At 47.9% G+C, this 13,908-nt stretch overlaps 1 protein-coding gene across 2 annotated transcripts in view; it reads right to left on the reverse strand.

Moving 5' to 3' along the window:
- Nucleotides 1–13,908, reverse strand: part of Antxr1 (anthrax toxin receptor 1) — a 201,957-nt gene that overhangs the window by 35,833 nt on the left and 152,216 nt on the right. For both annotated transcript variants that reach the window (NM_054041.2, XM_006506564.2), the window contains exon 17: nt 10,425–10,505. In NM_054041.2, the coding sequence (NP_473382.1) occupies nt 10,425–10,505 (81 nt within the window). The remainder of the gene's footprint in view (nt 1–10,424; nt 10,506–13,908) is intronic.

A 13,908-nucleotide genomic window follows, 5' to 3' on the forward strand; every position in this document is an offset into this window, starting at 1 on the left:
GCTCAAGGATTTCAATAGTCAAACCGTTGTCATTGAAACAAGATCAAACTTGGAAATGGATGAGAACAGTACATGCTGTCAAAGGAATGGGCTGCAGAGAGCAAGAGAATTGTTATGGCATTAAGTCCTAAATGCTGGTCCTCCTCTGGCTCATAAATCTATTAGCAGCCTACTCTTGGACACAGCCTGGGTGAGCTTTATGAGGACAGGGCCTTGAGCCTGGTGGTGCCAATGCTCTAATGGCCAAAGCATTTGCCCCAGCACCGGTGTCTAGGAAACCTGAGCCTATAAGCCATGTTTCTGGTGAAACCACATGGGCAATCTGGGTCTCCTGAAAACCTCTGTGCTGCTTGTTAGTGGCCCATATGGGATGCTGGTGTGATGACAATCACATAAAAGGCCCTGTTTGTGCCAGGAGGTTGTTTTGAACCATTAACAAGCTCATTTGCAACACACCCAGTGGAGGGTCCAGTACAGGTCAGGTGAGGCCACCTATACCACCTACAGCATAGTAAAGACCATGGGTTCTAGAGGCGGAGGCAGGTGTGTGTGTGTGTGTGTATGCTGGTTTTATGGGCTGCGCTTATTGTTTGAAAGCATAGAAAGTGGCCTTGGTCCTGAAGTTACTTTAGGCTGGGTGAAGCGGGCAGCATGATGGGTATTCTATCACCAGCTCCCTAATCCCTGGCGAGGTTGATCCTTTCCATGTTCTCCCCACTCTCATACCTGAGAACCCCAATCTAGGTTGGGCAGAACTGCTTCCCAAATGGGAGGAGAAAAGAGAGCCGCTCCCTGCCCTGTAGAGGATAGATAACGCCCTGCGGACTTGCCCTCCTGTCCATGGTATTAGGGACACAGCTAGGCTGTCTTTCCAGTCCGACATTTAGAATGTCCCAGTGGGAGGGATTATGGGAAAACTCACACAGGAGGTACACTCATGGAGCTGCAGGATGCAGCTCAGAGTCAGGGGGTAAAAACAGTGGCTGGTGCCTCGGCTGGAGCCACACCACCCAGGGGCCAGCTCAGCCCAGACGCTGGGACAAAGTCAGAAATAGAATGAGTGCTGGCGTCCAGAGGAGTGAGGAGTGGGTGAGCACACCCCCAAGGCTCAGTCTCACTGCTGGCTCTGAATGTGACTTGTTCCTTAGAGGATGGGCCGGAAGAGAAAAAGGACTAAAAAGGTTACACATTCATTCTGATGATTTAAAGTTTGTTGAAAAGAACAAACGTTAAAAGAAGTCCTATTTCATACCTACTCTGACAAAATTGTCCCTAGCGGTCATAACGAACATTTGGTGTCTTAATGACTGCACGCTTGGAACTCGATGTTCCAGGAGACCTTGGAGAGTCTCTCCTTGGCTTGCCACCAAAGGCAGGAGCTTATAAAAGAGGGTGCTACAAGCTTTCCTCAGTGTGGAAACAGTGTGGGCTAAGTGAAAAGGAAAAATGGGCTTCGGTCTCTTCCTTCAGGTGGCTTTCAGCTTGTTCAGGGAAGGAGAGCCAGTGTTGCTAACCCTAACCCTAAGTACAGGGGACAGGAAGAGCCCTCTATGAGCAGAGAGCAGAATGGGGTCCTGGAGGTGGGAATTCCATTGAGTCTCTGGAGGATCTGAAGAGATGAAGGGTGGTAAAATGTGGCTGCTCTCTTCCCCTTCAGTGACACACTTTTTTTTTTAGCTCCTCCCCCACTTGGGCCCTCATACAAGGCGTTCTCTCTGACCAGAAGGCCAGCCCCTCCCTTCACTGCAACTTCATCCTTTTTGTCCTAGCCAGGTGGGCCTTTCTCTTTCAAACCTTTCCCTGAGCCCCAATGGCTTGGGCTAAATCTCCTTGTTCTATGGTCTCAGAGAACCCCAAACTCCCCTTACACTATTTACCACTTGAAACTGTGATTCTGTGAACTTTCCCAACTACTCTACTGTACACTGAACAGTGCAGGGGCTCTCCCAGCTCCAGCTGTCCCATCTGCTTGGCCTGGTGCCTGCCAGAGAGGAGTTGTTTGTTGAATGAGTAGATTCGCTCTTTTGTAGATAGTGCTGATGATAAAAGGGGGGGGGGGCGGAAGGGGTGGGAATCAGGGAAAGAAAAGAACTGTGGGTAGCCTGGGAGCACAGCATATGAGAACAGGTCTAAGTTCGGGACACCAGCAAGACAGGCATGTTAGACTGGGTATAAAAATGAGAGAGTTCCAGAAGGAAGGATGACAAGAAGAACTTCCCTCTGTCTTCCAAAACTGGTCAGGATTTTTTTTTCTTCTCAGTATATGAACACTGATCTCCAAGCCCTTTCCCTTCCCCAGTCTAAGGGGAAGATTCCAGAAGGATTGGGCAGTACATGGTGACTGGGTTCTATTTGTTCTAGTTTTACTAAAGCCCTCTCTGTGATTTGAACAATTGCAGGGGCCTTAACTGAGCCCCATATTTCTTATATGCAAGATGGTGGAGTAGGGGGATAGGGACTCTGAGTGGCTGGGAATCTCCCACCCCCTTCTAGCTCCATACTTCCTTACTTCAAAATGAAGGCTTTTGGATATAAGGTTTGATAGCCATCCCTTCTGAGGGTCAGGTTGAGGTAAGGTAGTCATGAAGACATAAGAAAAGATGGGCCGTGTGAACGGTCCATAGCAGCTTGGCTTGCTTCACAGAGAGTTCTGGAAGTCCAACTCCCAAGGGAGGTTTTTCCATCTATGATCCAACCCAGCACCTTCAAGCCAGAGCAGAGCTTCCTTCAAGTGGTTCTTGCAGGGGCCCATGATGGAGGACAGCATGGTCCTAGATAGGACAGTGACATCTGCTGAAGGGTAAGTCCATGGGAACTATGTTGCTAGACACAAGCATGTTTGGACAAAGTATCAAACTTTCAGATTTACCATGCCCTTGGGTGAAATTGACCCTAGAGTCAAGCCTCATTACCCTCGAGCACATTTTGGATTGGAAGGAATACCAAACCAAACCAAACCAAACCAAACCAAACCAAACCAAACCAAACCAAACCTCAACTAATAGAAGTCAGAGGATTTGAAGGGAGTTTTCTGACTCAGTCTCCTTAATTCTCCTCTGTTATTTGTTTCTCTCTTTTTGCTGTTTGCAACCTGAAGCTAGAAGTCGACCTTCTGCTGTTGCAGCACCTGCTGGGGTGATGAGGCAGTGTGGAGCTTGAGGTCCTGAGAGAAGCTGGGAGGAGGAGGAGGAAGAGGAGGAGGAGGAGGAGGAGGAGGAGGAAGAGGAAGAAGAGGAGGAGAGAATGGTGATGATGATGATGAGGAGGAGAATGAGGAGGAGGGAGATGGGGAGGGGGAGAAGGAGAAGGAGGGTTAGGAGGAGAGTGTGAGCATTAATATGCCTGCATGTGCACTGGAAAGGGGAGTTTTAATAAGAAGATTAGAAAAGGAGATAGGGAGGGCAGGAGCCCTCGCATGCAGGCCTCGAACACCTTCACATTCAGAGATACTACTGTGGAAGGAAGCTGGCACTGAAAATCCCAAGATGGAACACTTGGGGTTACAGTCAACTCTGGGCTTGACTTTTCCAAAGAAAAGTCAACTTTGCAGGTTTTTGTGTGTAATCTGGTTTTTGCTGTGGGGAGAGAATGTTTTGATCTTGTTCTTTCTAAAAGCTCCAGAAAGTAAGCCAAGAATTCCAAGTACTTGTCTCCTCGTCCAGTGAGACAGAAGGAAAGACTTCCAAGGGTGAGAACCCAAGCAATACTCCTGAGAATTTAGCTTCCAGAGGGCATCCCAAGCCAAAGTCAACCATGCCCTCTAGGAACAGTTCCCATAATTTGCATGTTTTCCTTTTTCTTAAATGACCCATTTCTCACAGAAGTTTGTAAGAGTCAAGAGCTACCCGCCAGCAAATTGGATTTTTGTTTCAGAGATGTTAGTACCTTAGCCTAGTGTCAGACACCCACCAAGTCTCAAGACATGTCTGTTTAGTCACAGGCAATGTACAATGTTGCCCATTGTGCAAGACAAACTGGACCTCGAACAGGCAAGATTCTTTTTGCTTTTGTTGTTGTTTTTTTGAAACAGAGTCTCACTTTGTAGCTCCGGCTGTTCTAGTATTCACTATGTAGAACAGGCTGGCCTCCAACTCACAGAGATCTGCCTACCTCTGCCTTCCAAGTGTTGGGATTAAAGGTGTGCTCCACTACAGCCAGATAGTATGATTATTTTCATGATTACTGCTTTGAAAGTAGGAAAATAATTCACAGAAAAAGTTTTAAAATTGATTATTTCAGTAATATAGATAGATAGATAGATAGATAGATAGGAATTATATGTCCCCACCTCTTCTCTGGCTTTCTCTCCTTTTCCAATCCCTCTCCTTTTCTTTCTTCATCCCACTAAAGGATGTGACTGACCCTGGGGATTCTAGGTTTAACCTGTTTCTCCTCATATCTGCTTGGTTTCCCACATAGTTAGGGCAGGCGTGCATGTCACTCCCTCCACAACCTTGAACAACTTTTCTTCTTCTTCTTCTTCTTCTTCTTCTTCTTCTTCTTCTTCTTCTTCTTCTTCTTCTTCTTCTTCTTCTTCTTCTTCTTCTTCTTCTTCTTCTTCTTCTTCTTCTTCTTCCTTCTTCTTCTTCTTCTTCTTCTTCTTCTTCTTCTTCTTCTTCTTCTTCTTCTTCTTCTTCTTCTCTTCTTCTTCTTCTCCTCCTCCTCCTCCTCCTCCTCCTCCTCCTCCTCCTCCTCCTCCTCCTCCTTCTCCTCCTTCTCCTCCTTCTCCTCCCCCTCCTTCTCTTCCTCCTCCTTCTCCTCCTTCTCCTCCTTCCTCTTCTTCCTCTTCTTCTTCGTTTTTCAAGACAGGGTTTCTCTGTGTAGCCCTGGCTGTCCTGGAGCTCACTCTGTAGACCAGGCTGGCCTCAAACTCAGAAATCCTCCTGCCTCTGCCTCCCAAGTGCTGGGATTAAAGGCATGCACCACCACTGCCCAGCTAACCTTGAACTTCTTAAGTTCCTGAGCTAAATGCCTTTCACACCTGCAATACCCCCCACAACTCTAGCACTCACCTCTGCCCCCACCCCATGCTCTTCTTCCTGTAACTCAGAGTCAACTCCACCACTTGGACCAACACCTGGAGTCCTGGCCACTGGTCCTGTTTTCCATATAGCATGGCTACCAAGCCAGTAGCTGTCAGTATCTCCTGTATTCAGAATCAGTTCTTACTGTCATCTCTGTCACTGTGTTCATATCAGAGTGTGCCCTCCCTTAAATACAACTATGCATGTAACTTATGTCACCAGGGAATTGGCACTGTCCCCGGGGTGGGGTCCTGTGATCGCTACCCCACATGCCTCACTATCCTCCACTCCACGCGACAGCTCTGAGAAGTCTTACTTGATGCTCTTTGCCTCAGTATCTCTCTCATGTCCCCTCTGAGCTCAGATGTCACTTTAAGCAGCCATTTTGGACTCCACAGCATACAAGATGCTTTGATGGGAGGTTCAGCCACATTCCAGAGCCATTAAAAAAAAAACATTAGTCTGTACTTGGAGACCTGCCTGTTTGTCCCCACTCTCTTCTCAGTGCTGTCACAGAATACCTAGGAGTACCTAGGTCAACTCACAGAGGGGCTTCACTGCTGAGAGAGGGAAGAACCATGCTTCCTCTACCCCCAGGGGATGCTCAAATCTGGAAGCCCTAAACTCATCCTTCAGCTCCTCTTCTTTCCAGCTGTGTCTGCAGAGAGGTGAGCCCCTGTCCTGAGCTGTGGCTTCTGCCCTGTGAATGGATGTCACAGGTACCCCGTATCACCATGAGTAGCTCTGTGCTCCTGTAACCATTTTTAGTTAGAGCAGTGACCATACACCAAACCTCAGATGCCAGAAGGAAGTGCTGCTCTGCTGGGCATCACAAGTGCCCATCCCAGCAATGGGTCCTGAGTGGGAGTGCAGAGGATGTTGGATTGAGAGAGAGGAGCCCTGGAGAGCATTAGAAACCAGAAGTGAAGGAAATGATATTAAGAAGAGACGAGATGGAAGCAGGCAAGCCACCCCGTGTCTGTACATGCTACAAGCAGCTCCAGGCAACTCATTTGCTTTGGAGGGAGCAGGCTGAGGACACTCTCCTGGGAATAACCTGCTCAGCCCATTCTATTCTCGGTGACAACACACAGTGCCCACAAGACCAGCCTTGGTCCCTGCTGCAGACAGCTGTGCAGAAGACCGCCCTGGGGCTGTAGTTCAGATTGCTCAACCACCAGACCTGGGTTTCAGATGAGTGGCAGACATTGTTTCCATGGATTTACATGTGCGTTTCCTGGGATCTCTTCTGATTGCAAGGAATTCCCAGTCTTCAAAACAAGCTCAGAGTATGTTGTGTGCAGAGAGTGACGGAATGTACCAGCCCCTGGATGCCAGATCTGAGAGCAACCAAGGAGCTCAAAACAAAACAAAGGTCTAACTCCATGGGTCATCCAGGAACATGCGAGGGACTGGAGTCCATGCTGAGGCAGATAGATGGGGAGGGCTTAGGCTGTGGAAAGACGCAGACTTTTTTATCCACCGAGACATAAGGCGGGGGCTATCCTCCTTACCCAAACAACCACATCAGCAGCCAGAATCTAGACTCGCCACCCCTTCCTGGGAGGAAAGAGGCACTGAGATTGAAGGACATTGTGACTTTTCCACTTCCTGGGTACCTAGGATGCTCTTAGAGTTTTGGAATTATTCCAGAAAGAAAAGAGATGACACTGGTGCGGAACCAGTTCACTCGGTCTCAGCTCCGGCTGCCTGTTAGAACCTCGTAGGGAACCCAGACCTCAGCCAGAGCAATTCAACAGAACCACTGGGATGGGACCATGCCTTAGGCCGGAGCTAGAGACTCTGATCTCTGTGTTAACCAACCTTTCCTACCTAACAAAGTGTTTGAAATGAGCAATCTGGGCACACAGTCTCCAACTAGGGAGACAGTGGCCCAAGGCTTATTATTATTATTTCTTATTAAGTTAGGTAAGATATTTGGCTACTTGTTTAGTAGGTCAAAGGGAAACCCAGGAGGCAATGACTCAGGTATTAATAGAAACATTGTATAAATCAAGCTCTCAGGGTTCGGAGGACTCTGGCGGCACTGAACACGGTCCTCTCACTGGTTGTAAGGGTGGACCCCAGCCCTGTAGCATTAGTGCCATGTGGAATCACCTTGGAAATGCTAATTCCAGTTTGGCCCACAGTGACTGAGCTAGAATCTCTGAAGTGCGGCCCAGCCACCTGTTAGACTTGCAGAGTGACTGGGAAGCCCAAGTTTGAGAACCACTGATCTGCCATCTGAAGGCCCAATTCTGCTGGGCCTTGGCCTGCTCCGGTGCCTTGCTTTTTTCCTGTATGGTGACCCTAGTTAACATTACTTAAGAAAGCATCTTTGGAAAAGTCAGCCTTAGAACATTCAATGGAACAGTGCCAATAGTGCCAAAGAGATGGCTCGGTGGTCAAGAATACTTGTGTTTGCAGAGGACCTGGGTTCAGTTCCCAGCATCTGTGCCAGGCAGCTCCAGGAGATCTGATGCCACTTTGTGGGCACTCCGACCCACATACAGATATCCCCTACCACAAATATACATTAATTAAAAATAAAATAAATCCTCAAAGTGGGTCAAAACACACATAAATAATTGAAGATAGAGAAAAGTAACATCACAAAATTGTCCCACCATGAGCTCATGACAAGTGGTGGGCTTGCTTTCCTGAGTCCCATGGATTTGCTCAAGACGATGCTAGGAAGGTAAATTCATGTAACCTTTTAGAGCTGTGACTTGGAAATGTCTATGACAGCCTCAGTATTCTTCATACAAAGATCTGGTAGAGAAATGGACACTTAACCAAGGGTACATTATATTCCAGTCTTACATATTATAATTATATTAATACATTAATATAATAATAATCATGTGGGAATAAGTACCCCTAAAGGAGAAATACACAGGGAAAGATGGCACAGTCTTCTTAAAGGCAACTGCAGCCCAGGACCCTTAATGGGATGGAGAGTGAGCTCCTTGAACATGGTGAGGGGACTTGACACAGGTTTATTAAGTGGGGGCACAGCACAAAGTCTGAGAAATAGACACTGAACAGCTCTTAGTAGCCGTAAGGTTTTTCCCTGAGGCTAAACATTCTGAATTCTTTCAACCATTTGCCCTTGAAAAATTATCAATGTCCCTAAAATCTGAGCCGCCTATATGTGCAAGAAGCCTTGGGGACGTTCTCCAAAGTGTGCAAGGGACCCGTTACTGCCACGTGTATCACACAGTTCTGCTTTGGCCTCACCATGTCGGAAGCACGGGTCTAGCTTTTTGTGTTGATAGGGTCACCACGGAGTTGGTAGACTCTGATGCCAAGCTAACAGAAGTTTGGGGAGTAAGGCATTGCAAGTAGAGAAACAGGACTATTGGAAGATGCAGAGACGGCAAAGGTCCTAGCGTGTTAAGGACTCAGTGAGTCCCACATGCCTGGCGTCTGGAGCTGGCCAGACAATGCGGGCGAGTGGCGGATGGAATAGAAAGGGAGGCTTTCCTCAGTCAATCCAAGATGTTCGCACCCCCTCCACACACACTTGTTGCAAGTTAGAAATCAAGAACACATTAAAAGCTTTATTTTAGGAAGGACACCCCAGTGGCTGCTTCCTGGAAGCAGGGAACACCTGCATAGTGAACTTTGAAATATTAGGGTCCTTTGGGTCACGGTTTCCTATCTAGATGGTTCTCTTTTCCACCCACCTAGGGGTTTTCTGGTGGGATTCAAGGAACCATGGACTATGAGTCTCCCCAGGACTGAAAGAGGGGATCAGGCGGGGAAGCAGCCATGATTGTCCTTTGGGGCTCAGTCAGAGTTGAGGAATTGGGCTCAAGTTTCCATAGCCCTGGCACTGGTGGGCCTACATCTGTCTGTCTTTCAAGGTGTGGTGACTGGAGGAGCCTGGAGGTGGGGTAGGGGAGCTGCTAGACTTCATGAGTTCTACACTCTGAAGTAGCTCAGGGTATGGCTGAGACCTAATTAGGTGACTTTTGTTTTTGTTTTGCTTTAGAGGAAAATTAGAAACCTGTGACTCTGGTTCACAGGCACATGGCTGGTCAGAGTGACTTTGAGTTGATGGAAAAAGTGGTCAACCCCATAAATCTTGTACAGTCATCACTGTGAGTCTGTAGCTAATGTCCCGAGGTTATGCAAAACAAAGCAGGGCAGGCCTTGCCTACAGAGGACCTTTCTGTCCTAGAGCTCTCCCAGGCTCACCTCCGAGGGAGGTTCTTAGCCTCAGGCACACTTGAGGGGGATTCTTAGTCTCAGGCACACCTAAGGGGGTTTCACACCTGTGTGGGGGTTTCTTAGCCTCTGTCACTGTGAAGACTTTGTTGAGTAGGTTGAGGAGGGAAGACCCGTGTTAAAGGTGGGCAGCACAGTTCCCTGGGTCCTGCACAAAAAGGGTCTGGTGAGCTGAACACTAGCATCCATCACCCTCTGCTTCTGGACTGTGGGTGAGAGCTGCCTCAGTCTGCTGTGACTCCCTCACCATGCTGGGTTTTAATATCAAACTGTGAGTTAAAAGACATACTTTTGGGGGCTGGAGAGATGGTTCAGTGGTTAAGAACACTGACTGTTCTTCCAGAAGTCCTGAGTTCAATTCCCAGCAACCACATGGTGGCTCACAACCATTTCAATATGTGTGGGTGTTCTGCCTGCATGTATGTACCTGTGGCACTTGTGTGCCTGGTGCCCATGAAGGCCAGAAGAAGGTATCAGTGCGGCAGGTGCTATGAGCAGCCATGAAGTTTCCCTGCAAGAGTCAGGGCTGTAACTGCTGAGCCAACTCTCCAGCCTCAACACTAAGTTGCTTTTCTTGGGATTTTATCACAGCAACAGGAAAAGCAGCTAAGACAAGGTATCCCATTACCTGCCAGATGTCCAAGATGCGGCTACCATGATCAAATTTACAAAGGTGAACACAGAGGATAGGGGATTTGCCTCAAGGTTTTCTAGCCAGGAAGGAAATAACTTCAAGCTCAAGTCTGCTGGACTCTCCTAAATGAGAAACCTATATTTTGTGTTTTGGTAAATGGATCAGGTTTCCGAGGAAGACGCAGGTTGCTGGAAGCTGAGGGAGAACTTTGTTCTGAGCCTGACTCTCTCATCTGTGGATGAGAAACCTCCTCTCCTAAGAAGGGATGCTACTCACCTTCCCTTGAAAGGCGCAAGTTCTAGGCAGCTAACACCAGTGTATTTCTGACAAAGTCCTTTTCAGAGAAGCAAATCGAAACACAAGGTCTGACAACAACCAGGATTTTAAAAACTGCTATCTGATCTGTCACCACAGGAAATAACATCTAGAGTTGTATACGAGTAGTTATTCAGGTACTACTAAAACAGAAGAAGTGTGTATGTGTGTGTGTCTGTGTTTGTGTGTCTGAGTATGTGACCATTGGCGAATCCTACCGTGTCTCCTGGCTGTGGCCTCATCACAGACACTCGGTCATATCCTTTTCTCAGCAGAACCCACAAGGCATCGAGTTTTCCCTGAAATAAAAGAAATGCAAGAAGATTACATATAAAACCAAGCTGGGAGACAGACACTGTAGAAATAAAGAACTTTCCCCCATCTTTCCCCCAGGTCTCTCCCATCATGTTAGAAGCACAGATCCGGTGACTTGGTGAACGTGGATTAGGGCCTCTCCACTCTCTAATGCAAGGGGTACAGTCTAATATAAGAGCTGAGAACAGGCCCCCACGTGAAGTGTGCTCCGTACAGGGGAGCTGGGTATATTCCACTGCAGGAATGTGTGTGGTGTCCTGGAGGACAGTGATGGGAAAATGGGGGCTATCTGCAGAGCTCAGCCTCAATACAGATGCTTTATGGGGGCAGCACTGATCATGCCAGAGAACCCTGGGTTCTGAAGTCACTCCCTGGTGGGCCAAACACACACCTGAAAAACTAAGCTCTTGAACACTGGCCAGCTGTCGCCTAAGCTCTAGTGGGTTAACTGTGATCTTGCCAAGTGCCGAGTTTCTCATCTCCTATTACAAAGACCTACAAAAGTCTTTGGAAATATTCTGAAATGAGTTTAGTGTTGCTGGTGGACAGAGCGGGTGCTGTATTCAGCCTGAGGCAAACTAAGTGTCAGCTAACTGTTTCCTTGAAGGTTCTTATGGGACAAGCCCTTACAGCTCATGATATTAGGTGGCTGAATGCTTCTCTTTATTTCCAGAAAGGAGGGGCCCTTAATATTTGGCTTATAAATCAGCCCACCCATATTGCCTTATATGCTAGACACTTGAACCCTGGACAAATGAGGAACAATGACTTGAGGCTTGAAGAAAATTTGGCTATTGAAGAAAGGCTTTTGAAGAAATTAGCTCAGCCACACGCATAGCAAAGAGCTGCTTGCACACGCAGCCCCAGGAGAAAGCGAACTCTGCTCCTTGGTGGAGCAGGTGACCACACAGAACCTAAGCAGAGAACTCCCACTGTCCCAGAGAAGCTGTAGCTGGGCTGTCTTGTCTCCAGCTGGCAGCATGGACGTTTTTCAACTCCTGAAGGCTTGCTCTTCTTAAATTGGGGGAGGGGGGGTGTTAATAATACTGTCTCCTCTATAAAATAAATTATCTTGAAGTTATCTCCTCATTTCAGAAAAAAATATTCACCATACTATCTGTAACCAAAGTAGACATTAAAATGACAGTTGGGGAAGGGGAACAAGGATGGGAGAGTGTGAGGCAGTGTCTCCAATGTATGGCCATCCACAAGCACGTGTTCTTCCACTACCTCCTTCCCAAGCCAAAATTACATTCTTCTTCCTCACACACAAGCTGTGCTCTGGACCCTGCCATTCCCTCAGAATGGATCTTCCTTAGAGCCACACAGGACATCTTGATGGTCAAGCACCTCCATATTCTGAGATGCACTGGGCTCTCCCTTCAGGGAGTCTTCCCCTTGGCCTTGCCTCTTAGGGTTGGTCCGTCTCCTCCTCCCTCTCTGCTTCTTTGCCCCTTCCCCTCTGCCTGTGCTTGATTTGGGCACAGAGCTACATTGGCCTCATCTGTGTAGCGCCTGGCCCGACTCCCCATGTAGTCTTAAGATTCACGCATCTGGCTTCATCTTGGGCCTCTCTTGACAGCCAGATCCAGGCATGGCGTGACCTCTTTAGGTCCAGACCAGGGCATGGCATAACCTTCCAGTTTTTAATTATGGTGTTGACATAACAGGAGCTAAGAGCAAGCATGGTAAACCAAAATGAGCTCTCTTTTACCCACATGTACCCTTCCTCACACTCTGTTCATAGAGGTGTAAGCCACACACCAGAGGGTCACCCTCTCTCCATGCTGCGTCATGTCCAGCTTCAGCCATGTTTTGGGAGTGGTCTTAGGTCCCAGCTCACCTGACATTTCTTTCCATTCCACTATTTCCAAAGCCCTGGCTCTTGTCTCCTGTCACTTAGTCTTAGAAGTAAGAGCCATTCCTATGTATGGATACATAATGGCTAAGAAAATAAATCTCAGGCCGTCTTACCAGCAGTGTGCACTCAAGCAAATCCTCTATCCCTTGGTGCCTGGTTTTCTGGTTGTAAGTGGTGTGTGTGTGTGTGTGTGTAGGGTGTGTAAGTGAGGTGGTAGTATGTGCGAGTGTGTGTTGGGGTGTGTGTGTATTGGGGTGTGTGTATGGGTGGTTGTGTTTGTGTGTATATTTGTTGGGGTATGTGTGTGTGTAGGGTGTATAAGTGAGGTGGTAGTATGTGCGAGTGTGTGTTGGGGTGTGTGTATGGGTGGTTGTGTTTGTGTGTATATTTGTTGGGGTGTGTGTGTGTGTAGGGTGTATAAGTATGTACAAGTGTGTGTTGGTGTGTGTGTGTGTGTTGGTGTGTATGGGTGGTTGTGTTTGTGTGTATATTTGTTGGGGTATGTGTGTGCGTGTGTGTGTGTGTGTATTGGGGGAATTCTACTTTTCAAGGTTGTTCTTGGAACCCAACCTGACCTGTGTGAAGTGCTTTGCCCAGGTGAGCTGCTGTCTCTAGCTTTTCTGGACAAGGCAAGACCACCTTACTCCATTTTCTCTGCAGCGTCCTGAATTCTGACTGTCTCTCAGGTGAGCCCTCCATTTGTGGCACAAGCAATGTGGGTAACTGCCTTTGCCTCCTCCTGAGCCTGCATCAGGCAGCTTCCAAGGTGGGAGTTGAAGGAAGCATTAGGGAAGAGAGTGGTCACAACTGGCTAAGGACAAACGTTAGCTCCGGGGCCAGTGGAATGACTCAGCTGGCCATGCAAACTGGTGACTTGAGTTTGAGCCCGAGAACCGACAAAAAGGAGGAGGGAGAGAATCGGCCACAGAGCTGTCCTGACCTCCACACATAAGCTGTAGCATGTGTCCCTCTCCCTATTGTGCTTGCCCTCACACTCAATAATATATTTTAACAGTTAAGTGAAAACCAAAGCCAAAACCCTTTACGGTCAGCTAAGTTCCTAACAAATCTTCTCAGAGCCCAGAAACCTGTCACTTAAAGCTTTCCTCTTGTTCCCTAAGGCCGTGTGTGTGTGTGTGTGTGTGTGTGTGTGTGTGTGTGTGTGTGTGTGCAGGGGCACTGTCCCTGTCACATTAGGGTATCCATCAGGCACAGCCCGCATACAACATGTACTTTAGACTCTGGTCTTCCTTCATTCCCCAGGCAAAATGCCAGCTGCTTCTGTGAAGCTATGACGAAGATTCCACCACAAACCCCAGCGTCCCAGCCAGGGTGTGTTAGCTGGCATTTAAAAATAGCTTCTTCCATATGAAGTTGACACAGCTTGACTATAAAATGGGAGATTTACCAGCGCCAGGCTCCCACACCGTACCTCTCTCTGCTTCAGGCCATAACTTAAGTGCACGGAGAGAGGTGAAGGTTTATGCGGCTTCACCTGTATAATGGTGAGGCCTAGCGGATCGCCA

Source organism: Mus musculus, chromosome 6, assembly GCF_000001635.26.
Source record: "Mus musculus strain C57BL/6J chromosome 6, GRCm38.p6 C57BL/6J".
Taxonomy (NCBI): Eukaryota; Metazoa; Chordata; class Mammalia; order Rodentia; family Muridae; genus Mus; species Mus musculus.